At 34.1% G+C, this 26855-nt stretch overlaps 2 protein-coding genes across 5 annotated transcripts in view; one reads left to right on the top strand and one right to left on the bottom strand.

The window, feature by feature from the left end:
- The window catches only part of LOC127836334 (uncharacterized), a 493739-nt gene that overhangs the window by 298403 nt on the left and 168481 nt on the right, over positions 1-26855 (bottom strand). The window lies entirely within an intron of this gene.
- Positions 18832-26855, top strand: part of LOC127836674 (ras-related GTP-binding protein A) — a 378726-nt gene continuing 370702 nt past the window's right edge. Inside the window, exons 1-2 of one of the 2 annotated variants that reach the window (XM_052363373.1) lie at positions 18832-18943; positions 25399-25498. In XM_052363373.1, the coding sequence (XP_052219333.1) occupies positions 18932-18943; positions 25399-25498 (112 nt within the window). In that variant the 5' untranslated portion in view covers positions 18832-18931. The remainder of the gene's footprint in view (positions 18944-25398; positions 25499-26855) is intronic. The other variant, XR_008028870.1, reaches the window with a different exon arrangement.

Raw genomic sequence — 26855 nt, 5'->3', positions numbered from 1 at the left:
CTCGATCATATAACCAGATGTTCTCTATGGACAAACCACATTAGTAATATGACACCTAACACTTCTATAATCAATTATGTAAACACCGATACACATTCAATCCGAACTTGTATCTGTTATGTACCTTGGGAAATTGGAATTACAATTATATAATCAATTATTTAAATTTCATTATATACCATATCTGAAATGGGACTCGTTATGTATTGGTTTGAAGTAATACGAGCCAAATTGTTAATCAAGGACTAATACAAATCAACACGTGTTCCCGATAAATGAACTACATTGGAGAAATGAAACCATACTTCCATAATCAATTTTTCAAACTTCATTACATGTCCCATCCGAACTGACATCTGTTATGTTAATTCCTAAATACCCGCAACATACAGCAACGTTACATACTCAAACTTATTATTAAAATATTTCCCTATTATTACATCTATCTGTACTTAAATTTCTATCATAAGAATAAACAATAAGCATATACCGTTATGTCACAGAATGTAATATTTTTTGCAATTTTAACAAATATCTTATTTTTTCTTTAATAAATATAAAGTGTTTTTTTTAATAAGTGTACTTAGTCTTTACATTATAAGGCTTTACATCGGCCTTGAGCGTTTAAATTCTCACTCCTTATTAGCTCGCACGATAATTACATTCAACGATGCAGGCACGAACTAATCATATGGTTATCATTGCGAGCTTATTTGAATACCCCGGCTTCGCTAAGGTTTGGTCAAATACAAAACAGACGTGATGGGCTATTGAACTATGTGTTGAATAAGTAAACATTCTTTGTTTACCGTCCAAATGGATTTCACAATAGCATCCGCACTAATATTGATTTAATACCAAAGTAGCACTAGCTGGATATAGTAGCAGCGGTTTATTATACTTGGTGGATACAGTAACAGCGCTTAATTGGGTATTTAGTGACGTTGTGAATCTATGGAGTAGGAAGATCAAAATTTCAGTTACAAACATGGTGCGCACACGAAGACTGTTTTCGATATGTATGTGTTGCATTGTTTTGCTTTGGGGATTGGCTTATATTATAGGTATGTTAAACACATACGTATTGCTCTCAAGTTAAATATATTTTAATATCAGTAAACATTGGCATGTTATTGTTAAAACATAAAAATACCAATTTAGTCAAATTTTGAAATGATGTCAACATAACCTATATTTATGCATTTACCGCATTTATGGTATGTTAGATATCGAAGAAACATCTCATTCCCATTATTGTTTGAAATTAAGCAAAGTCGACGGAAGCAAAACATTAGTATTCACGTTATCTAATATTTGCGCTAAATTGCAAGTAAGGATTTGCAATTGCTTTACTCGATAAAGAACATATAACAGGTTGAAACATACACAAACATATAACATTCATCAGGTGTTTTTGACCCCAAACGGTGTTATAATCAAAGTACTGACAGTACTGGTGTGACGATGCTTTTGAAGAGGATTGATATAAAAGCATCTATTTAAATTTATCTACATCGCCACAATTGTGTATGTGGGTACGAAATTTTTGAGTAGGAAAAAAATGGGTACGAAAATTTTGGGTGCACAAATTTTGCCAAAAAAAATGGGGCAGAAAAACGATTTGGTTACGAAAAAAAATTGGGTTGGAAAAAGAATTGGGTACACAAAAAAATTGGGTAGAGGCAAAACTGTGGGTACGAAAAAAAATGGGTACGAAAATATTGGGTACGGAAAATGTAGGGTACGAGAAAACAAATGGGGGTACGGGGAAGTAGTACCCGTGGGGAACTTGATTCATTCAGCGTAACTGGGAGGCGGGCTACATTCTCGATCAAATATAACAAGAAATATCTTCTGTACCACTTATCTTAAAAAACGTTCTGTTACAGTAAAACGTTTGTGTGTTATAACATTACGTTTCAGCATATAAATTGAAAGCTTGACATGCTCTCTAATTACACCATGCTCTTTAATTTCACATGTATATCATACCAAACTTTATATTTTGTTGTTTCCTTTCCTAAGTTAATCATGCTATGTGTACGGACGTGATTTCATATGCCCATGTGCATGAACATATAATTTTTCTCTTTTGATTATTGTTTTTTCTCTAATTCAATAAGCTTATGCATGTATGTTCGTTAAGTACGGCAATAATTTCATGATGATTCCCGAAAGTACCGGTAGGTATGAGCACATAGTCGTAAGAGCACTTGAATACGTGAGTTAGCCAATGAACACATAGTAAAGTTAACTAAATCTCCGCGATATGACCTAATATGTGTTTAAAACAGCAAACAATATCCAACAAACGAATGAATTATCAAACATAGTATGTGCACTGCACTGATGTGGCTCTGTAATTTCTGTTTGAAAAGTTAATTAAATATGCAAAATGAGAAAGCACGCATAAGAGCGAGTTTCACAGATGTCTTATGTTTATTATGCTGTTTATATACCATAGTCGCTACAACGTTTACAAATGGCAGGTTCGAAATAATTCGTTTTCTTTACACTCATGATCGCGTTGAAAGTTAATTATACACGTTTAATTTGCAATTAATTTACTTAATCACGACAAATATCAAATACAATACAGAAAATACATAGTTGTTTCATTGATCTATAAACATATAATGGATTGAATATAAATGATTAAAAATTAACGTTTTCAAACTATTATTAAAACCTTTTCCCAGAATATGCTGTCCTATTTATATACTTTTATCAATGATTATCAGCGAGGTATGCCGATTAGAAAAATCGAGCTATCTCAATCGGACTGGCTCGGTCTTTTACATAGGTCGCCGTTGTTAAGAATTTGTTCATGGTATGATAACTTAGACGAGCTGCTTCGCAGCATCGTCAAAAATAAACTGATAACATCTATACACAATAAGCATCCAAAGACAGATGACTTGTTACTGCAATTTGGTTTTAAAATATGTAATTTAATATTGAGGGTAAAAAACTGTAAATCGCTTTTTTATTTGAGATCTCGTTTGTTTCTCATGAAATTTCGGCGGTATCATAAATATGCAAACGGTCGGAATTTCAGTAGGAGGGAACTAATTTTCTCTTTTTTCTCTTAATATAATAGAAAAGTTATATGCCAAAAACATCTAAAACGCAATATAATAAAAGCTGCTATTGACTAAAATTTCGCGAGAAGTGTTTTCAATAGCGTTCACCGACCCTTAGGCAAACATTTGATGTGCATGTTTTATTTATACCCCGCTGTTGTATAGGCAATAAAAACATCACGACAACGAACGAATTAAAATATGCTGTATTGAAAGTGAATCTTTTACAAGAGCCGTTTTCATCAATCTGAACGCATCGGACAGTGGGCTACACCACACCGTCTTAATTAAACAATTAATATAGTTGACAGAAATAATTGTAACCAATATTATTGCTGTTAATTGGAACATCCTTATAGTGTAAGCAAACACACCTTTCTATATGGAGAGGAAATCCAGGTTCAAATCCTGGTGGGGATCCCATATTAGCAGCAACTTAGATTATGTTCATATTGATTATACAAACAATACTTTTTGTTGTCAAAGTGTGTTGTATTTAATATGCAAATAAAATTTTCATTGTTTTTTGATAATTTTCTCTATCTCACACACACTTACGCAGTAATTTTGTTTTGTTTTACTTCATGTTATGTATCATTCGTATTAGAGCACCATTCTTTGGTTCACAAGATATCAGATGTCAAAAACAAAGGCCCATAATTATGTCCTGGCAATTTATCATAATTATAAAACTTTTACTTTGAAAAGAAAAGGGTTCTTCTTTGTTTCTACTACAGAATCAAATAAAAAGTTATTTTTTTGTACTATATTACAAATCAGGATATACGCCGAATATCTTTTTAGCTCCACTGGCCAAAGACCAGCAGGGCTTATGTCATGGTTCTGTGTTCGCTGTGTGTGTGTGCGTCCGTCTGCGTGTTAACTTTTCCTTTCAACATCTTTTATCTTTAACATGAAGTACAAAAAACAAGTACCAAATTTTAATTGTTTTTGTCCATAGTCTTAAACTAAAAATCCGAATGAGAAAGAAATAGCCCTCAGTAATGACACATTACAAATCTTTGAACAAAAATGGAATCTGATAAAATTCTCATAATGTTTGTCCACTTATATACATTTTACTCTAATGTTAGTTTATCTTTCTAAAATATTTGTGTATATTTTTTTCAATCATATAAGATCATTGTGAACATACAACAAAACACACGAGTCCATTATGCTTTCTTCCCACTTTATACAACTCATCATTTTTCATAACTGTTCTTCTGTTGTTCTTTTCTTTTCTCTTTAAAAAAAAACAACACCTATCACAAACAACCAAAGAAAAAACATATTAACCCAGATTTTTGTTTTTGTTTTTTTCTAAATCTTAAGGAAACCAAAAAAAGTATATATATTAGCATATCTTGTATAACATGTCTGAACTTTATTGCTTTGTACAATCACTTTGTTGTATGATCATATACATGTATACATTGTATGTTCTATATTGAATAAAAAAAAATGTAAAAAAAAAATAAAATAAAAATTATTATAAAACTTTTACTTTGAAAAGAAAAGGGGTCTTCTTTGTTTCTACTACAGAATCAAATAAAATTGTTATTTTTCGTACTATATTACAAAATCAGGATAAACGCCGAATATCTTTTAGGCTCCACTGGTCAAAGACAAGCGGGGCTTATGTCATGGTCCTGTGTTCGTCGCGCGTGCGTCCGTCCGCGCGTTAACTTTTCCTTTAAACATCTCCTAAACTACTGGTCCAATTCTGATGAAAATTTTCAGGAATGTTCCTGGGGTGAACCTCTTTCAAATTTGTTCAAATTATGCCCCTGTGATCAAATTTGACCCTGCCCCAGGGGTCACAAAATTGAAAATTTGCTTATATAAGGCCTATTTTGTGAAAACTTTCAAAATCTTATTGTCCATAACAATTGAGCCTAGGGCTATCAAATTTTGTATGTAGGGACATCTAATAGTCCTCTACCAAATTTGTTCAAATTATGCCCCTGGGGTCAAATTTGACTCTGCCCCGGGGGTCACAAAATTGAACATATGCTTATATAAGGCCTATTTTGTGAAAACTTAAAAAAAATTCTTGTCCATAACAATTGGGCTTAGGGCTACCAAATTTGGTATGTAGTGACATCTAAAATAAACCTCTACCAAATTTGTTCAAATAATGCCTCTGGGGTCAACTTGGACCCTGCCCCGAGGGGTCACAAAATTGAATTAACGCTTATAAAGCACCTACTTTGTGATATCTTTAAAAATCTTCTTGTCGAAAACCATTCGGACTATGGCTACCAAATTTGGTATGCAGTAGCATCTTTTAGTCCTCTACCAAGTTTGTTCAAATAATGCCCTTTGGGTCAAATTTGACCGGGTCACAAAATTGAACATTATATACGCTTATATCTTGCTTTTTTTGTGAAAACCTTTAAAAATATTCTCGTCCTTAGCTCTAGGACCTAGGGCTACCACATTTTGTATGTAGTGAGATATAGTAGTCCTCTACAAAGTTTGCTCAAATTATGCCCCTGGGGTTAAATGTGACCCAGCCCAAGGGGTCACAAAAGTGTACATGTGCTTAAATAATGCCTATATTTAAGTATTTGCACATGCTGAGAATATTTGTTTCAGTCTTTTTTTCAGCAGTGAAGCGATACAGGGCCATCATGGCCCTCTTGTTTAATAATTAAGACTATAAATGGTTTAAAGTTTGTGTTTGACGTCCTTGCTTCTGGAAAGCAGAACAGTTTAGGCATAAATGACTACCCTTTTTTTGTTAGAATCAACATTGATGCATTATTACTTAAGCAAAGTTGAACTCTTTAAAAACTTGATGACTGGGGGACTGAATTTTCATGTTTGTTGCTTACAATTTACTGAATATATCAATGTTTATGGCGAACAAATGCCATCTCTCTTTACAGGGAGAAGGTGTTTTTTCATAAATATCCAGGTTATTTTGTATAAATAAGACCACATAACATATTTATATAGTATAAAATGAATTCTGAGCTATACATCTATGATGATGCCATTATGTGTTTCGCTGTAAAAAAAATACAGAGAAAATAGACTACAGCTGCATGTCACAAGAGTTGTTAAAGGGCATTTTGACAGTATTGCCCCGGACTTTTGCCCATTTTGAAGGATAATCTTATAAAAAAATGATTTTTGGTTTAGCGTGCATAGGGGATGGAGGAGCTTTTATTGGTGCCTTTTAAAAAAGTTGTTTCATATTGTGGAAAATTGAGTTTTAAAATGTATACAGGATGCCTTAAATTAGTCAAATTCCAACAATGTCTTTGGTTTTTCAATTAAAAACAAGAGATGTGTTTGTCAGAAACACAATACCCCCTATTGCGCCGCTTTAAAGCCATATATTTGACCTTTAAGGATGACCTTGACGTTTCACCACTCAAAATGTGCAGCTACTTGAGATGCACATGCATGCCAAATATCAAGTTGCTATTTTCAATATTGCAAAAGTTAGGGCAATGTTAAAGTTTTCAGACGGAAGGACAGACAGACAGGCTGACGGACAGTTCAAAAACTATATGCCACCCTACCGGGGGCATAAAAAACTGTATTCTTAATTTTTTTATAGGTGTTATTGGTGTCTCCACAGTATTGGAATAACCAATTTACACTTAAGGCTAAAACAGGGCTGATCCATTTTATTCACCACGAGGTTCATTAAAATGCTTACTGGGTCAAACATGCGGCATGGGGATACGCGTCGGCCTCTGCCGCGCCACTTCTAGTTACAATTGTTGCCTGCACAGTTGACCATATTTAGTGTTTTGGTTGCCCAGCTAAAGAGTATCGGCCTGGCCAGAATAACAGCATTTGGAATTAAGTTGCTTAGGCTAAAATATAAAAAATATCTGCCATACTGTATGGTTGCCATCATCAAATGCACAGAAAGAATTGTTTTTCAAATTCAATCAAGCTCTCCACTTATTCCATCCTGCGAAACCCTTTAGGTGTCTCAATACTGGTAATAGTAAACCCCACTGAGAGCCATATGGCTTTTGTCTGTATACAGTTTGTGACTGCCTTACTTGTCACTATAATGTTGTTTTTTTTTTTTGGGGGTGATCTAAGTGGATTTTACTATTTCTTATATTACACCGAAGAGTTTTCCCTGTACCACTGTACAGTGTTGTACGATTGTTTATGGTATAGAACCTAAACATATGGATTAAATCTCAAAGTTTGTCGCCCTTCAGAACATCCGCAATGTTGTACCGATAATTAATGCAATTTAAGAAATACTGGTTCTTTAAGTTTGAATAATGGTGTTGTTTACACTTCAAGAAACAACTAATAAGCTTTCTAAACATTTAATTAACATTTGAATATTTTGTGTGTAATGACAACTAATGTTTAACAATAACAGAAACAAATATTCTATTATATTACTCCTCAGAGATATTGGTCCTTCTATATCTATATTATCAGTTAATTTAGTGCAAATTTAATGGTTTGTAACCCGAACTATATTTTCGGTGTAATATCTTCCGCCTAGAGGCGTTAGACATATCCTTCCACCAAATACACCCGAGAGACGATCGCCGATATGGCGGAATTGTCCGAGGTGTCCCGATTGCCGTTTTCATCAGTAATAAGTAAAACCAAAAACTCAAATGTAGGCTACAAACAATCATACACCAACACAATGGTTATATCACGAGGCCGGTCGTGCGGCGTCCATTTAAAAATATTTACTCGTTTAAAACTCAGGCCGTGATTTTGATACCTAAGTTTACACCTTGCACGCTTATTATTTTTAACTTACCTATCAGAGTCGGAGTCAGCTATTTACCATTTTATTATCCCCGCCATAGGTGGAGGGATATAGAACTGGGCTCATCCGTCCGCCCGTCCGTTTGTCAGTCCGTCCATTCGTGCACTGTCACAAACTAATAGGTCTATATCTCAGAAACTATATAAGATATCAACGTGAAACTTCGTGAGTGTATAAATATCAGTGAGTAGAAGTGCAATTGCCAAGGACCATAACCCTACACTTTTATTATGAGAGTAATTGCCCATTTATGATGATTTTTTTTCAGGGCTATATCTCAGATTTCATGGTTGATTGAAGGATTTCAACATGAAACTTCATGAATGTATTGATATTAAGGAGGAAAAATGCCATGCTTAAGAACCATAACCCTCCACTTTCTTAAATAAGAGTAATTGCCCTTTGTTGTTTTTGTATAATGGTACTTTTTAGGGTTATATCTCTGAAATGATACATTTCAAAATGAAACTTCATGGGTGTGTGGAAATCAATGAAAAGAAGTCCCACGCACAAAAATTATAACTATGGACTTTCTGCAATAATAATTATTGCCCTTTGTTGTTGTATTTGTAAGCATGAAACTTCATGGGTTTGTAGATATCAACGAGAAGAAAGGCAATTTATAAAAACAATATCCATATTAATGATTACCCTACACTTATAATTATATTGTATATAAAGGGTTTTGCACCGATCCATAAACACATTTTATTTTACTGGTGTTATCAATTAAACTAATTTGCTTGTTTTTATTAAACGGACCTTTTCACAGATTTTGGCAGGTATTGAAGATTGTCATAAAATGCTTTATATTGATTAATGTAAACATTGGATCTAAAAAGCTCCATTAAAAAAAACAAGAACAAAATTAATGAAAAAAGTAATCCGCAACTGGGCTCGAACCACTGACCACTGGAGTAAAAACCTAAAACTTAGACCACTCGACCATCCGTGCTCACACAATGGGGAATATACTTTATATAAGGCATCCTCGTACTGTCACCAAATATAAGGCAACAACAGAACTTTCCAATTTTTTTTAATCGTTTCGGATATTTTAGAGCAAGGTAAATGTTCAGTATTACTGTTTCCCCACAAATATCATAACTTCAACGACAATTTGCGAATCTGAAACATTTTTTCCAATTTTGTCAATTAACCGAAACGTGAAAAGATCCCTTGAATTTAAGTTACCTAAGTCTGAGTCTGACATTTAGTCCGAAAGTTGAGCTAAGTATAAAAAACACAATGTGTAGGTTGATGAGCATGTGTCCGTGTGTATTAAAATATCTTTAAAAATTAGCCATTTTCTGGTAGAAGTTGACATAATGCATGTACGTAATAGTATGGTCCCATATAAGCATGTGCAGTCCGCAAAAGCTATTCAGGGACGACACTTTCCTCCAAATTTAGACAAGACACGCCTTGTTGTCGAAAAAGTTCAGTAAGAATTTTTGATGAAATTGGCACGTATAATGCAATGACAAGGCTCAAGTATTATGCAATTTTAAACAAAGCGCAATAGGTCCATAAAAATGATGAACCTGGTGCATTCGTGAAACCTTGAGGGTTATCATGTATGTCAGTATGAGCTAACTCAAACAAGTGAGCGAAATCTTTTTTTTTTCGTGGTGTTGTATCGAACGTTAAAATGAGCTGATAAGTACACTATTGTGTTGTTGCACACAGCGTTAAGGACACATTTTACGCGTATGTTTCACATTAAATAGTCGCGACCTTATGTTTACATTCTAAAGTAATATTGTCGTCGAAAGATACATGCCTTCGCTTTTGCTTCGATGTGAACATCTTTCTTAAAGATGGTCTTCTGAAACAAACTGACTCTATTACATTTGACGTATCGTTCGATTCGTATTTACATCTCAATAACCTGGGTGATCTCGCTATCCTCAACATTGACCAACTTGCATAAAATCCATCGCCTAAAAATAACTTATGATGTAGACATTTCTACTAATTAATGACCTATGATTGTTCTATTACTTTCTGTAATTTTAACAAATGTCTTGTTTTTTCTTTAACAAGTATAAAGTGTTTTTGAATAAGTGTCCTTATTCTTTACAGTAAAAAGACTTTACACCGGCCTTGAACGTTTAAATTCTCACTCCTTATTAGCTCGCATGATAATAACATTCAACGATACATACACGAACTAATTATGTGGTTATTTATAATTGCGAGCTTATCCTTTGAATCCCCCGGCTTCGCGACAGTCTATCTAACCACTATTATAAATCTCAGTCTGGTCAAATACAAAACAGACAATGGGCTACTGAACTATGTGTTGAATAAGTAAACATTCTTTGTTTTCCGTCCAAGTGGATTTCACAATATCATCCGCACTAATATTGATTTTATTACCAAAGTTGTATACTAGCTGGAAATAGTAGCAGCGGTTTGTTATACTAGGTGGATACAGTAGCAGCGCTTAATTGGGTATTTAGTGACGTTGTGCATCTATGGAGTAGGAAGATCAACATTTCAGTTACAAACATGGTGCGCACACGAAGACTGTTATCGATAATTATCTGTTGCATTGCTTTGCTTTGGGGATTAGAGTATATAATTGGTATGTTAAACAAATATGTATTGCTTTCAAGTTAAATATACGTTAATATAAGTAAACATCGTCACGTTACTGTTAAAACGTCGAATAATCACTTTGGTCACATTTTTAAATGTCAACAAAAATTGTATTATTGTTTGAAATTAAACAAATTCAACTGAAGAAAAAAAATAATATTCACGTTATTCAATAATTGCGCTACATGCAAGTAAGGTTTTGAGTGTATATTCATAAAGTATGCAGTTTCTTAACCCGACAAAGAACACATTTATTAGGTGTCTTATGTCTCCGAACGGAAACATGTTATCAAAATGCACTGATCTGATAACATCTATACACAATCAGCATCCATAGACAGATGACTTGTTACTGCAATTTGGTTTTAAAATATATAATTTAAAAAGGTTAAAAAACTGCAAATCGCTTTTTTATTTGAGTTCTCGTTTGTTTCTCATGAAACTTCGGCGGTATCATAGATATGCACACGGTCGGAATTTCAGTAGGAGGGAACTAATTGTATTTGTACTCTTACTTTAATAGAAAATTATAAGCCAAACACATATCTAACGCAATATTATAAAAGATGCTGTTGACTAGAATTTCGCAAAAAGTGTTTTAAAAGCGTTCACCGCTCCTTAGTCAAACATTTGATGTGCATTTTTTATTTATACCCCGCTGTTGTATAGGCAATAAAAACATCACGACAACGATCGAATGCGAATATGCAAATATTTACCGCTGTATTTTAAAAAGAACATAGGATCCGTGTTCATCAATACTAAATCTAAACTAGAACTCAAATGTAGGCTATAAAAGGTTCATACACAAACAATGGTTATATCACGAGGCCGGTCGTGCGACGTCCATTTTAAAATATTTACGTGCTTAAATTCATGCCGTGATTTTGATACCTAATTTTACAACTTGTGTGCTTATTAGTTAAGACTTACCTATCGGAGACGGTGTCTGCAATTTACCATTTTATTACCCCCACCATAGGCGGAGGGATTTAGAACTTGGCTTGTCCGTCCGTCTGTTCGTCAGTCCGTCCATTCGTGCGTCTGTCACAAAATGCAAGGGCTGTATCTCAGAAACTATATAAGATATCAACGTGAAACTTCGAAAGTATATAGATATCAGTGATGAGAAGTGCCATACCCAAAGAACCATAACCCTACATTTTTAAATATTAGTAATTGCCCATTTTTATGATGATTCTTGTCAGGGTTATATATCAGATTACATGCAGGATTCCATCATGAAACTTCATGAGTGTATTGATATAAATGAGGAAAATGCCATGCTTAAGAACCATAACCCTTCGCATTCTTAAATAAGAGTTATTGCCCTTTGTTGTTTTTGTATGATAAAACTGTTCAGATCTATATCTCAGAAATGAAACTAGTATTTCAGTTCTCCCCTTACACAAATTGTATACATAGATTCAACGATATGTGTGTTTAATGTGATAAGTGTTCATTTCAGGTTCAAAATACCGGACAGATGTAACCGTGCAACATTCGACTGCACGTGTCCATACCATCGAAAACACGGGTAGTAAAACAAACACCATAACTGATCGTGAACATGACACGAAGGTCAAAGAGAAGATTGCACTCAATCGAAAAACTAAAAATGTTGTTCAATCGAACGCGTTAATAAATGTGACCAAACTAATTAGTGGCAAAGGGAAAAATAGCAAACGTTCAACGCAAAACATTATTATAGCAACGAACTACACAACAAAACATTTAAAATCAAACATAGACGCCGTGAAACCGGTTTTCCGTTCAAAGATGATTTTGGATGACATACCATTAGAAATGGGATTTCAACCGGATCTCGAAGTCGAGTTCCCGACAGCTGAAAGTGACACACCCCGTATACCCCACAATGTCCATCAAATATGGATTCGCGTCTCCGACAGTTCCTCAACATCGGACATGGCCGTTCCAGATATGTTTGTCAAATACATGGAAACCTTTCCAAAATTCAATCCTGACTGGACCTTCTATTTCTGGACATACAATACATCACGAAAATTGTTACAGGACAGGCATCCTGACCTGTTGCACTTTTTCGACAATACGACTGAAACGGTAGTCAGGGCAGATCTCATGCGCTACGTTGTTCTCTACGAATTCGGGGGCCTGTACGCGGATTTAGATACGACGTGTTTGAGACCGCTTGACATTGTGACCAAGAAATACACTTGTATATTGGTACTAGCGCCATTCGAAAATGCTGCAATGATGTTAAATGGACCTTATCAAATATGCAACGGAGAAATATTCTGTAGAGCAAGGCATCCTTTTCTGAGATATGTACTTAATACTATTGCTAACAAAGCGGATGCCGGAAAAGGAGCTTTTGTGATTGGCCCTTCATTTTTCACAGGTCAATATAGACTTTACAATAACATTAGCAAAGAAGACGCATATAGAATAGATATATTCGCCGACACTGGAACTCCATACTTTTACAAAGGAGAACGCCCAGTTACAGATGAAGATGGTATTTATATCGCGAACACTCGATATTTTCTGGACCAACCGCATCCAACACTCAGAGGAGGCATAAAGAAACGATGCAGCAATCAGACTAATGAGTCGAGTGTTAGAAAGAGAATGTGTGCTGTCGTAGAGAAAAGGGGTTTTGATAGAGGTCCAGGCAACTTTACATTTTTGACTCATGCGTATTCATTTTCATTTAGTGCTACTGCCCAGAAACAAAATAGGACGTATATACCTTTGAAAAACGTTATTTCAAAGTATACTTATTATGACAGTCAAACAGGTTCTATCAAAACAGTCATGCGTTAAATATAAATTGACGCATATACACACTCATTTTGCATAAGTAAATATTTGTTGAAATATAATGCAAAGCAATATCCTTTTGTGCAATGTGAACTAACACATTAACAAACCGTATGTGTTCATTCGGTTGATGAAATACAATACTGATAAATATGTACAATCAAGCTGAATATTTTGATAAAGTCAAAGTCTTGAACCGTACAAAACTAATTTAAATCGCAAAACTGAAATACAAGCAAAAATCGTCAAAGGTGTATACGGTATTTGTCTATGTGATATGAGACATGCTGTTATATTTTAAGCATTCAATTCAAAGATTAAACAAATACTGGTTATACTTGGATGTAAATATATGTTAACCCTAGCGATACTGTCTTTGATATTATGTTGAAAATGAATTTCGACAATGATTAAGTCAACAACTGTATAAAAAGACACTCAGTGTAATAGGCAAACATCAAATGTATAGGTGAATTATGCTTATGTTCTATATGTTATAAAGCAGTTTAATATCTAGACCGTTAGGAATAATAGTTTTAAATTTGTGTATCTAAAATGTTTTTATGCATAAGCGGTCTAGACTTTTTTCAACCATGTCAATAGGTACACACGGGAAATCAGATAAACTGCAATCATTGTGAATAGATCCAAAATGTGTAGCAACATGTGATATAGATGTTGATATCAAGTCTATGGCTATTCATTCTGCGGAATACATTTTGATTAGTTTGTCCGACGTGTTGTTTATAGCAATTTTAACATGTAACCAGATATGCTACATTACGTGAGGTACAATCAACATCATAGAGTAAATCATATGATAAACCAGTAACACTACTTTTGAATTTCGAACATACGTTAATATTATTGCAGTGTGTGCATCTTAGTCGGTTACATTTACCAGATAAATGAATCTGAGTATTGACATAAGACACTGAATATTTCACAAGACTGTTCCGTGAATTCTTAGGTCGTTTATAGGCCAAAATAGGTTTAAATGAATGTAGTGATTTTACACTTTTCCTTATCTGATAATCTTAACATATCCCAATATTTTCGAAAATATTTTTAACAACATTAGGAAGTGATGGCTAAAACAAACAGTAAAAGGTATTTTTGAACCAGTATTTCTCTGAGTAACAAATGATGTACTATCCTGTGGCATATTTCTCACTTTAGAAAATCCATAATCAATAACAATTTTTGATAATTTCTACTGTTAAAATATTTAAATAAACTAGATAATTGTCCCTCATTGTTAAGGAAAAAACAACATCTGTCAGAATTTATCAATTGACAGGACTATTTTTTCCGGACTCATTTGCAGGTGTTAAACCCGAGGTAACTTCAAGTAAAATGGCCTAAAGTATGTATCATTATACTCTGATGTCGATATATTAACTGCTCTTGCATTTGGTGTTTGGTGTGTGCGTGCGTGCTTGTGTAGTGTGTTTGTTTGTACACGTTTGGAGGATTTTTTTACTGCTCCATGTGTCCGCTTAAAAACTTCTCTGTTTTGGATTTTAGGACGTATACCTTTTTTCTGAGGTAATGCGTTCATAAATAGTTTTTTTCCACATACTCGACCGACTCTTTCTTTTTTCACAACATTAACCTTGTATTGGTATTAAAATTTCCGATCAGTTTTTCTATATTCAGTCATATTATTGCGTATGCTTATTAGAGGAGAAAACCAAATTTGGCCAGGTTTCTACCCTTTTTGGAGATTTGCGTATAAATAGCAGCAGCAGTTGGAGATTTTTAGTTTGACTTTTTTCAGCATTCGAATTGCGGATATCGAAGTGTTTCAATCTTTTATCAACGTGTTCAAATGTTTGAGATTAAGAGTTTATGTTTACGTAATTAACTTTATTACACAATTAAAGTATGATTCGCTTCTAATAAAAAAGTGTTACAAGAACAGAACGGACAGTTTAAGACTTGCACATAAGTACATCCCCTTTAATCTATGTATATAAAATAAGGCTTTAGATGACCTCTAATTAGCTATGGTTGTCAAGTATCGCAGCCTTGTAACAGTGCCTGTTAGAATAAACATGATACTCCGGCAGAAACGTGAAATTTTTCACTGAACACGACATTGAGGTGTATAGTAAATTTTAAAGTGTGTTTTGTTAGGGGGGCATGTTACTAATGAAGAATCCAAATGATGCCTACCTGGTATCTTTGGGGGTTTTGAGAAATTTTTTATTACGTCCAATATCGCGGCTATTTTCAGTAGTATTTGTTTTAACATATAGATATGGATTGTTTTGTGTATATTAATGTCATTTTGATATTGTTGTACACGTTTAATATGAATAAAGAAATACAAACGTGTGTAATATAAAAAATATGAAGATGCTGTCAGAATCAAGATGGCCTCTCAAAAATTGCTCCTTGAACCATATCAAAATTTTCTCACATGCATAATGACATTTGAAAAAAAAAACACTTAAGTAACACTCAAGTGTTTAAAAAGGTCTTCGTTTATTCAGCGCTAAGCTGTGCATACATTTGACTCGCTACAAGTACATGTATACTGCGTTGTGGTGTGTCATAGCGGGAACTATTATCTCTGATATCTTTGTTACATGCTGTCACGATAACTCTTTTTACAGTCAAATGCATTCAATTCTAGAACAAAACAGAGGCAAAACGAGAGCGCCGACAGCTTGAACGTCCATTGGCAAGATATCGTGAAGTTTATGCTGAAGTTTATGTTAAAGGGATCTTTTCACGGTTTGGTAAATTGACAAAATTGAAAAAAGTTGTTTCAGATTCGCAAATTTTCGTTTTAGTTATGATATTTGTGAGGAAACAGTATTACTGAACATATACCATAGTCCAATATAGCCATCCAGTCACAGTGTCACATCCAGAGATAGCGTGAGCAGATGGCAAGTCGGTCACGATATTTCTATGCTTTGTTTCAGTTTTTCAAATGTCTATAACTGCTCTTTCTCTCACTGGTGATTCCATGATGACCAATTATGAAAGTTTCAGGAAAACATAGTAATGTAACAACAAAACAAGTACGTCTTTATTATCAGGTACCACATAAATACCAATGTGTTCTGCTTCTACAGCACCAACCGTTTGCCTTTTCATAATAGCTTCAGCTTCTTAATGGCCTGTTATTAATTAAGCTCGATTGATTATGACACCTTTTTATATTGCAATGTGCTTATCATGATCTCCTGTAACGATCAAATTGCGTATTTGAGTGCACAAGAGGTGAAATTCTATGTCCGTGCATAAAGCTTTACAAATCAGAGAGATCAGCTGTTGTTTGTTCTCGGTGACACCTTGTATAACACTAAGTGGTGGTAATACCACGTCATCCGTTAGTTTGTACACTCTTGAGCCATTGGAGTGTCTGCCATAACTCGCGACACACTTGGTGATGAAATCCATGTATTGGTCAAACACTAAGTACACATCACACATTTTAGTGCCTGTGAATGACATACTGGAACAGCAGATCCATCTCCACTGAACATGTGATATCGCTTTCATTATGCCGCTCAGACACTACTTCTTTTAATTGACCTTTTAGCATCGCTTTTGGTTTTTCATATTCTGAGTTTCCCTGTTTCTGTAAAAATAGCAGTATGTACTGGATCAAATTCATGGTTTAGTATATCTTTAATGGCAATTTCTATCAAACTAGCTTGTAAGACAATCGCTCTTGAACAAATCAGATTGATTCATGCACATTGGTTTTTCCAACTATAATTTAAACTGCTTTCTAGACACAAACTGCGTTTAAACACTTTTTAGGCATTGACCCAAAAATGTGTTCCGACATGAGTTTTTAAATTTCATAATTTGGGTTTTACATATATCTAGTGCTTGATCGACATTAACAGACGCTGGTGTCATTATGTTCCAGTCACAATGTTCACTAGACTGGGTGGATGCTTGCTTGAATCCAACGGATCAATACCTTCTGACAATTTTCTCCGAATACCGGTATTTGCTTTATCCTTAGCATATGCATTTATCCTCTCCCGTTTTAAATTTTTGTGTTGTTCATCAGTGTCAAATAAATTGGCGTAGCTCATTTCTTTCAGATCTTTTTTTCCATTCTGCTACAAGTATTACGGCACAAACTTAAAATCTTACTACGGCTTTCTTATAGTGATAGCGTATTATCAAGCTAACGTTACCTTGTGGTGTTCGCGTGCTAAGGTTTTCGTATAGTGTTGGCGTATTATCAAGCTAACGCTAGCTTGTGGTGTGAGTGTGCTAATGTTATCGTGGTCATGTGTATTTTATGAGTATTGTTCGTATCTACATTTTCGGACACGAAAAAAAAACCCACATACTTTAAGTGTCCGAAAACTTAGATCTAGTAATAACGGTACTTATCTACAAGGATTGGAAATTGACTAAGTGAAATCAAAGTCAATGTAAAATTTTCTAAATATATACTGATAGTTTCTGCTTGATGTCTCGATAACAAGTTTAGCTTTTGTGATACAAGCATAAACACGTTGTACTAATACTTAATGTTTTTTTCTGAGGTTTATTTGATCGGGGTCAACAGTCAAGGTAGCTGGTAGTACATATAGAAAAGAACGGTTTCCACTCCGAATCAAGGTTTATGTGTCTTGTATGATATTTTTTTAATTATTAACATACTAAATTACTTGATAGCTTACTCACGTTATTTATAAACCGTTTGTTTGAGAAAAAAGTGCCAGAAGCTTAGTAAAATACAAGAAAGATGAGGGCGCTGTTCGCCGAACGCTGTTGTTTGTAAATGCACTTAAACGTACTGATTTGTCGTTGTATATTAAACAAAACCTTGAAATATATGTCCTTATCTTCATGTATACTTACTTAATAAATTAATTCATTATCTCCTTTTGGCAAATATAGGTTTCACTTAAATATCTTAGTAATATTTATCAAAACATAAAGTACTGTGATGAATACAAAACCAGCATAAAGATTCAGAAAAAGTGGTAAATGAAAATCTACAAAATGAGAGTAGTATGCAAATGTGAAATAAATTTATTTTCCACAGTCGAAAAATCATTTACTTTCAAAAGACATTTACATTGCTGGACATTCCAAAATAAACTGTGGCAGTGTGGATTTGAAACGATATTTGGTCTGCAACAAGAAAGACTTTGTGTGTTGACATTTTCCTCAAATTGTTATTCTTCCCATTTAGTAGAGGGAATCGACGCACATTTACTATACAAGGAGGGTTGGGCCTTGGTAGAGCCAGTACCTGCTGTATATGGAGGAGATCTAAAACAAACGCTCCCACAATGGATCGAACCCAATACCTTCCGATCGCTAGGCGGACACCATCTCCACAACGACACGACAACTTTGCATGGAATTGCATATTATGTGTGGGGGATGTACGCTGTTGTACCGTAAAAAAGATAGTCAAATTATGCTTTTTACCATTCCTCAGTCATACTCATTTAGATTTACACAAATAATTTTTTTACATAAAAATTGAAAACACTTTCTATATATGCGTTTAACGTAACCTAATTTACAAATGACCGGACTGACTTGTTACCGTTTCGACTTTAATCACAGCACTGTTGTAGGGTATAGTAATTTTGAACTGTCACAACACATGACTGAAAACAAAACCAGATAAACAAATCTATTTTCTTATAACATTGAAATCAAAATGAAAAAGAAGGTAAGCGGTTTGCTTTACTAATGCTCGACATCTTATGTTTTATTGCGGTAAGTGTCAATGTGTTTATCAGTCATACTCCGAAAGAAATATAACCTGGTACTACAGCCGAGTCAGAATTACCGGATAAACCGAGATTCGAGAAGTTATATTCTGATTTTAAATCTTGACGGAAGTAAAGATCTATCAAGCCTTTAACAATTATTGTTCAGTAATGTTTAGTGAACTCCAAAATTTCATCTGTCACCAATGTTTTTGTCTTTCAAATTTTGGGCTTGTAGAACTTAGAAGGACCCATTCCTAATTGAAAAAGTCTGAAGTAAGATTTCCTTTTTGCGAGTGTAGCCATATTTCGATCTCATTAAGGAATCAGCTCTTGTGATGACATCACATGCATTCACTGCTAGTATTTTGTCTGACATTGCTATGCTTGAAAATAAATACAGAAACAACTAAAATGAGGAAAAACCAATTACAATTGCATTTCCTATTAAATCTTACTTTAACTTAAATAATGCAAATTAAGACCTACAGGGCTCGTGCTGTCGTTCGCCACTTGAGCCATTTGCGAAAATTTTGAGAATTTGGCTCAAGAAAAATACGATTTGCGAAAATGCTAAAATCTCGTAAAATTTCATTAAAAACAGCCGCCATTTTAACCCGAAACTGGTTTTCTATATTTTTCTCTTCGTTCTATGAAAGTATTCGCAATTTGAACAGTGAACAAAAACCGGTCTGCACCTGTATCTAGACATCGCTTGACCTTATTGTTTTTTAAGTGCACATCAAAACTGAGCTCGCTTACACATGAAATGACGTTGTTGAATTAAACGTAAAAATGGGTGTAGCTTTGAATACACAGTTAATATTGTTGTCTGCAAACAAAATAGCGGCCGGTCGCAAATGTCGTATTATATGATTAAAAATGCAAATAAGCGTGACAATAAATTAATTATTTCCAAGCTGACTATCGATCTCAATTAAAGAATGATAATTAAATAATTTGTTCTATGTCGTTGATGTTACAACTTTCTGCCGATTTTCCATTGAAATGAAAAGGTGATAATTAATTAAATTGATCGTTTTACTCACGCACACTATGCTAACTAACAGCGGCGTATTTTAATCTAAGGAAAACGTGAAAAACACGTGCGGTTTAATTGCAATTAAAGTTTAATTAAAGTTACGAATTTGTAACACATTGGAAGAGTAATTCATATTGTCTACAATATAAATGGAAGTAACCACTTGGTCCGTACAGTCGCTAACATGGCTTCTTTAAACTTAAAGCGTCCTTTGGACGAAAATGAGTTTGAACAAAAAAATAAATTAATTAAAACACAAAAAAACTAGAGCATTCCAAGAGTCATGGAAAGTTGATAATAATTGGCTTCGCTTTGAGAATGAATCAAAATCAATGTACTGTGACCTTTGCATTAAGGTGCAGAATTCCAACACGTTCACTGTATGTTGCAATATCCTGAAAAAAGATTGGTGACGAAACATGCAAAGTCTAAAGGAAAGATTTTGAAGATGAGAGGAATTTTAATTTGAAATTACTTTGAAATGCTATAGTCTAACTAATAGTGTCCGACAAATCCATTGCCCGGAGCCCGGGGGCTACCGAAATTTGTCATCGGGCTACTGAAATTTTCCAGCTGACGCCCGCCGGGCTACTATAAATCTATAAGAGCGGTAGCCCGGTTTATTGACAGACATACGTAGAATAAACACGCTGACCATGTGTTTGTACACTGTGTATTGCTTATAATCCGATAACAAAGTGCAATCAATTATCTTATCAGTCACCGATCACTTGCGGTAATGTTTTAAACAGTAACAGTGTATTTTAATCATCCAATCAGAATCAACATTTGTCGTCTGCTAATAATATAATGAGAACCCGTTGGATAGTTGGCGCACATGATGCAACATCATTTCGCAGTTTGGAATTCTTTGTTGACCGCAACAATGAGTAATAGCGACAACGTTTTTGATGTCGTTAAATATCGAAGGACGCCAAACATTAAATAAATCAAAACAATAGCGGATTCTTCAAAACGGTAACGAAACCGAAAATGAATATTAATGACAACTTTGTGAACGCGGTTTACACCTGCTAATTAGTTTGCATTGTCAATTAATAATTGGATTAATCGACTGTTTATCAATAATCCCATATATACCCGATTTATATTTTTAAAACCAAATTATGTGTGGTTAATATAGACAATAAGTCATAAACACAAACGTTTGAAATTTTCTAAAGTGTCAAATGAATTTCGGCATATGGTTCTATTTAAAGATATGATGAAATAAGCTCCCAATCAGGACCGTTGTATTGCAACATGCGTTAATAACCTGCCACGGTTTGCACGCGTTGTGTACAGCTATTTTAGGTTACAAAATTCTACATTTAAGAAATGAATTTCTTTGTCCTGATAAAAAGCATGTGAAAATTGGCGTGGTTGTATTTATTTTTAAATAAAAAATATCGTAGTGGGTACAACATCGAGATCATTTAATTTCCATTTAAAGTTTCGTTGTGAATTTTAACAAAAGTACCGGGGTATATCACGAATTATATGGCATTGACATTTCTCTTAATAAAATATCATGCAAACACGAGTTCCTTCATTATTGAAACAATTAATGTATTGTATACTGACTACACACAAGTGTCGACTCGTAACATACGGATGCAATACGTAAATTCGGACAGTACTTAAAGTCGGACACAAGTAAATAAATGCTTTAATACTCTTGATTTCTTGAAACTCGGTATTTGTTGTTAAAAAGGGCAATAATATGAATTGCATTGATTAACACCATACGAGTCAATCGTATTGATCATCTAAACGCTTTATTTACGTTTACGACTTAACGTGCTGTCCGAATTTAAGTACACATACATGTGCACATACAAGTAATATCTACATGTAGTATATGATTTTCTTTGGTACATTCACATTTAAGTACAAGGTGCCTGTACTGTAACATTAATTTACGATATTGACTACATGTACATCAGACTACTTGCTGTTTTATGTATATGTATGTATACATATTATGTATATGTAAATGAAGAAATAAAATAAAGATGAAAACCTGCCTCTTATCATTTTGTAGGAAAATTTTATGGGCTACCAAATATTTTTATTGGTAGCCCAGTGGGCTACCTGAAAAATAAGAAATTTGTCGGACACTGAACTATATGTATATATGCAGATGAAACAAACGAAAACTGGTTGGCAATAGGCCCAAAACGCACCACAGACAATCTAGGATCCAAATTTTTTTCCGGGTGGCTCAAAGATATTTTGGGCCAGCGCTAGCCCTGAGACCTATTCCATTCATTTTTATTTTTTTTACTTTGTATTTAACTTGCCCATTAATTGCAAAAAACTGGGCTATAATTATTAACGCAACACTTTCATTTATTTGATTTTTTTGTAGGTCAATTCTTTTACATTAATTCAGAAATTGTTTACTCGTTTCCTTGAACGCTTGATGAACTGTAATTGGAGGATATATTTTCCCAAATGGACCTTAAAATTCTGAATTGAAGGTTTCCATAAGATTTAGAAAATAAAGTCTCAACATTAAGTTCCTCTCCCATCACGCTCTATAAGTTGAACCTTAGTAAATGTTATATTGGAATCACTTTATTCTCATTTTGTAAAGCATTTGTTAGCCAAACAATAGTCCATTTAAACGGACCCCCAGAGCCTTTGATAATTTTTGCGCACAGATTCCGTGTGCATCATTAAACAGACATTGTTTGTTACCAATAAAAGGAAAGCAATAAATAAACTTAAAAAACACATTAAATTTTATTGAGTAGCAGCCTACAGATGTTATCCTTTACATGCAAACTAAAAAACACAATGTCTGAACACACAATTCTTGTTGAAATTTTCATTTTAAAACTTAGAACAGTGTTAATATTCAACATATGTTTGACATCGTTATTGACTTAGGTTACATGGAATGTCATGACGTGAAAAAGATAGGTGTACTTTGAAATAACCGATTGTGACACTTTTAGTCGGAAACATACAGTTTTCAAATATGGTGGTTAGAGCGTACGAAAGAATAATATTAAAGGAAATAAAGAGCAATTATTTCATGCTTTAATGGTACCATTTGCAAGAGTTTGTGCTTTAGTCAGGTAAACATTGATAAGTTTTTGCAGTATCAGTGTTCCTTATCCCTTGCAGTGGTGATCAAATTTTGCACCTTATCACAATAGGCAGTGCATCGCAACTCTTAGGAACCCTTTGGGTTACTAAGCTGTAAGTTGAATTATTGCAACTAGCCAAACTACAACAGCACTTATTTCCCAATTGAAGTCAAAATGACAGATTTCTCCAAAGCAGGGCCGAAACACCCATTTTGGGGAAGGGGCCTCAGCCTTTTTTTAAGGGAAAAATAGCGCGATTTTTTCTTAATTGGGGAAAATAAGAATTTCGTATTTCATTTGGATAATGGAGTTAACTTCTGTGACCTTGGTCGTAAAGCGTCTGTATGAAACATGTATGTCGTAAAATTAAAGCAAGCTGTAAAAATAGGGGCAAATTAAACGCGAGAAAATAGACGCCGTAACCGCACTAAAAGGAATAACTTACCTGGTATTTACCGGTATTAGTTGATACAATAATATTCCAAAACAAGAGATGTGTTTGTCAGAAACATTATGCCCCCTACTGTCCCGCTTTGAAGCCATATATTTGACCTGTGACCTTGAAGAATGAACTTGACCTTTCACCACTCAAAATGTGCAACTCCATGATATACACATGCATGCCAAATATCAAGTTGCTATCTTCAATATTGCAAAAGTTATGGGCAATGTTAAAGTTTTCAAACAGACAGACTGAAGGACAGTTCAAAAACTATATGCCACCCTTAGGGGCATAAATATGCACATGACTGAATCAATACGCATACCCCTATAGGAGAATTATACATGAGTTAATGAAAGGCATATTCCCCGCTAGGAGACTTTTTATGGCTCTTATATTTTCCCGGCCTAATAGAAGGCTCGACAAGTACCAGTAAATAGTTTTCACTTTTATTCAGTTTAGATATTATTTTTGATGGGGAATTTTTCCAGTATTGGCGAAAATTTTGGTAAAATTCAGGGGAAAAAAGTGGTTACTTTGGTTTGGGAAGCAGCCGATATTGGCTTCTTCAAAGAAAGGTTTTTTGGCCCTGCAAAGGGAGACAGCCCCATTCCTAAAATGCTGAAAAACACTACATGAACAATGGAAAATGCTAACCACTTGTGGTGTTTAATTTAAGCATAAGTGATATATTACAGTATATGTATTTATATCCTCATTAAGAAAAGAAGCACAACTTTTCTTTTTATTATTCTCCGCCATAGGCGGAGGGATATTGTTTTGGCGTTGTCCGTCCGTCTGTCCGTCCGTCCTTCCAGAGCCATATCTTGGAAGTGCTTTGGTGGATTTCATTGAAACTTGATATGAGTATATATATATATATGGATAAAAGAATGATGCATTGCCAAATATCATTGTACACCATCTGTTAATAACAGAGTTATGGCCCTTTGTATCTTGAAAAAATGCTTTTTTGTGTGTCCGGAGCCATATCTTAATTTGAAAGTGCTTTGGCTGATTTCATATTTTCATTGAAACTTGGTATGAGTACAATATGGATAAGAGGATGATGAACACCAAATGGCATTGAACACCATCTGTTAATAACGGAATTATGGACCTTTGTATATTGTAAAAATGCTTGTTTGAGTGTCAAATATAACACTTTTGTGTGCAGAAGCATATTGGCGGGGGATGTCAATTCAACAAAATTGCTTGTTTTTTTAGTGTTACCCATGATACTCATAAAATTTAAATTAAATTGCAGATACTATTTGCTAGTCAGTGTATATGAAAAAGTAGGTTTAATTTATTTACTTGTATTATTTATATACTGTAATATGTTTCCACATGTTGGTATACATGTACTGCCAATTGTTTTTTGACTGTAGGTAACCATCTAGAATTGAATGATGATTCAGTGTACTTGTGTTGAAAGTGAAATGTGTTGAAACAAGTACACTAAAATAAATGCTGTAGAATCTGATTCTTGAACATGATTTGAAATTTGAAGCATAGTTTTCCATTCCATACTTTACCTACCTTAGCTTTTAATACAAACATAAATATGCATGCTTAATATATTTAATGCAGGTGCGTTCAGTGTTGTCCCAGATTAACCTGTTCAGTCTGAACTGAATTTTCTCTAAGAAGACACTTCCTTTATACTAAAAATGCCATAGAAGCTCAAAGACTTGTATCTGATAAGCCGGTGAGGACCGCAACGGCTAATCTGGGATGACACTTTATGCACATGCATTAACTTAAGTTTTTTAAGTATGAGGCTTAATTATACAACCACTCAACACACTGTGATGTACCTGTGTCTGGCAGGTGTTACTGATGGGAAAGAGTGGATCAGGGAAGACAAGTATGAGGTCCATCATCTTTGCCAACTACATCGCCAGGGATACCAGGAGGCTAGGGGCTACAAGTAAGAACGCAAACTTCTCGGATGATGGTGGTGGTGATATCACTTATTGACTTGTCCATTTTTGAAAAGGGTATTTTCAAGTTTGTATTGTAATTAAGGTAACGCACCTAATGGGCACATATCCAAATATAATCTAATTAATTATTTTCTTAATCAGCATCATTTCACTGAACTACATGCAAATTTGTAGGTAGGCTTTCCATGCTTTTAAAAAAAATATACCTTTTTTTTTCAAAACCACCCCAACGCTCAGCTTTTGTACAGTTTATTTTCACCCCTGGGGTATATAAAAGTTTCATAATTCATTCAAATTTCCAAATATGGGCATGCTGTTGGATATATGTATATAGATGCAGTAAAGGTGTTTTAAATTTAAACAAGATGAAATAAGTATTCTTTTACAGACATTTATTTTTTTACAATTTTTTATCTATGGAAGAGCGCCATGAAATGTAAGTGATTTCAGCCAAGTAAAAATTGGGTCGGTTAAAAACAAAGTGTCATAAAATTCAAAATAGTATCATCTAAATTTTGTTTTAAACATAGTTTTTATAGAAACACTATATACAGCAAAAATACCAAGAAATAGACAGATTTACCGTTTACCTTTTGAAATAAAAATAAAAATGCAACATGCTTCATTCGTATTTTCAGCAGTAAATCACCCAATTTAGCCATAACATTGTTTTAATTTTAAAAATTGAAGGATGTGCATAAAAATTTCAACATTAAACAAAAAACATAGCATATACGCTACATTAAATCAAATTACGTTAGAAAAGAAATGAAATGTGTCGCAAAAAGTATGCGATGTCAGCAGGATTCGAACCTGCGCTGGAAGATTGCAAAAGATTTGTAGTCCATCGCCTTAACCACTAGGCCATGACAACTTCAAATTTGTGTATGCTTAAATTAGATATCCATAAATAAACAGGTAAAAAGGCTCGCCAATCTTTGAAGAAATCGCGAAATCGTATTTTTTCAGATGATATTTGGATCAAAGTCAATATTTATTGTGAAAATAATGTATTTTAAAGGAATTACATAAACATATAACAAAATTCGAACTTTGAAAAAAATAAAATGTATCTCTCGGAAATAACCGATCATTGAAGATCGGCAATGATCGTAAAATAAATCGCGGGAAATCATTAGAGGTGCGCTACCTTAAGCTCTTTCTGTTAACATTAGACTTGTCTACTCTTGTTGAAATCTGTGACTGCTATGACAAATGCATTTTTGATTTTATCCTCTATATAGTATATTTCCATTTCTGAGTAAAGGCATTCTTGCTTTGAGCATACCTATCTTGTATCTGATATATATATATATATATATATATATATATATATATATA

This window comes from Dreissena polymorpha, chromosome 1 (genome assembly GCF_020536995.1).
Source record: "Dreissena polymorpha isolate Duluth1 chromosome 1, UMN_Dpol_1.0, whole genome shotgun sequence".
In the NCBI taxonomy this organism is placed as follows: domain Eukaryota; kingdom Metazoa; phylum Mollusca; class Bivalvia; order Myida; family Dreissenidae; genus Dreissena; species Dreissena polymorpha.
Note: the sequence above shows the minus strand (reverse complement) of the source record. Positions and strands in the feature narration are given on the sequence as shown.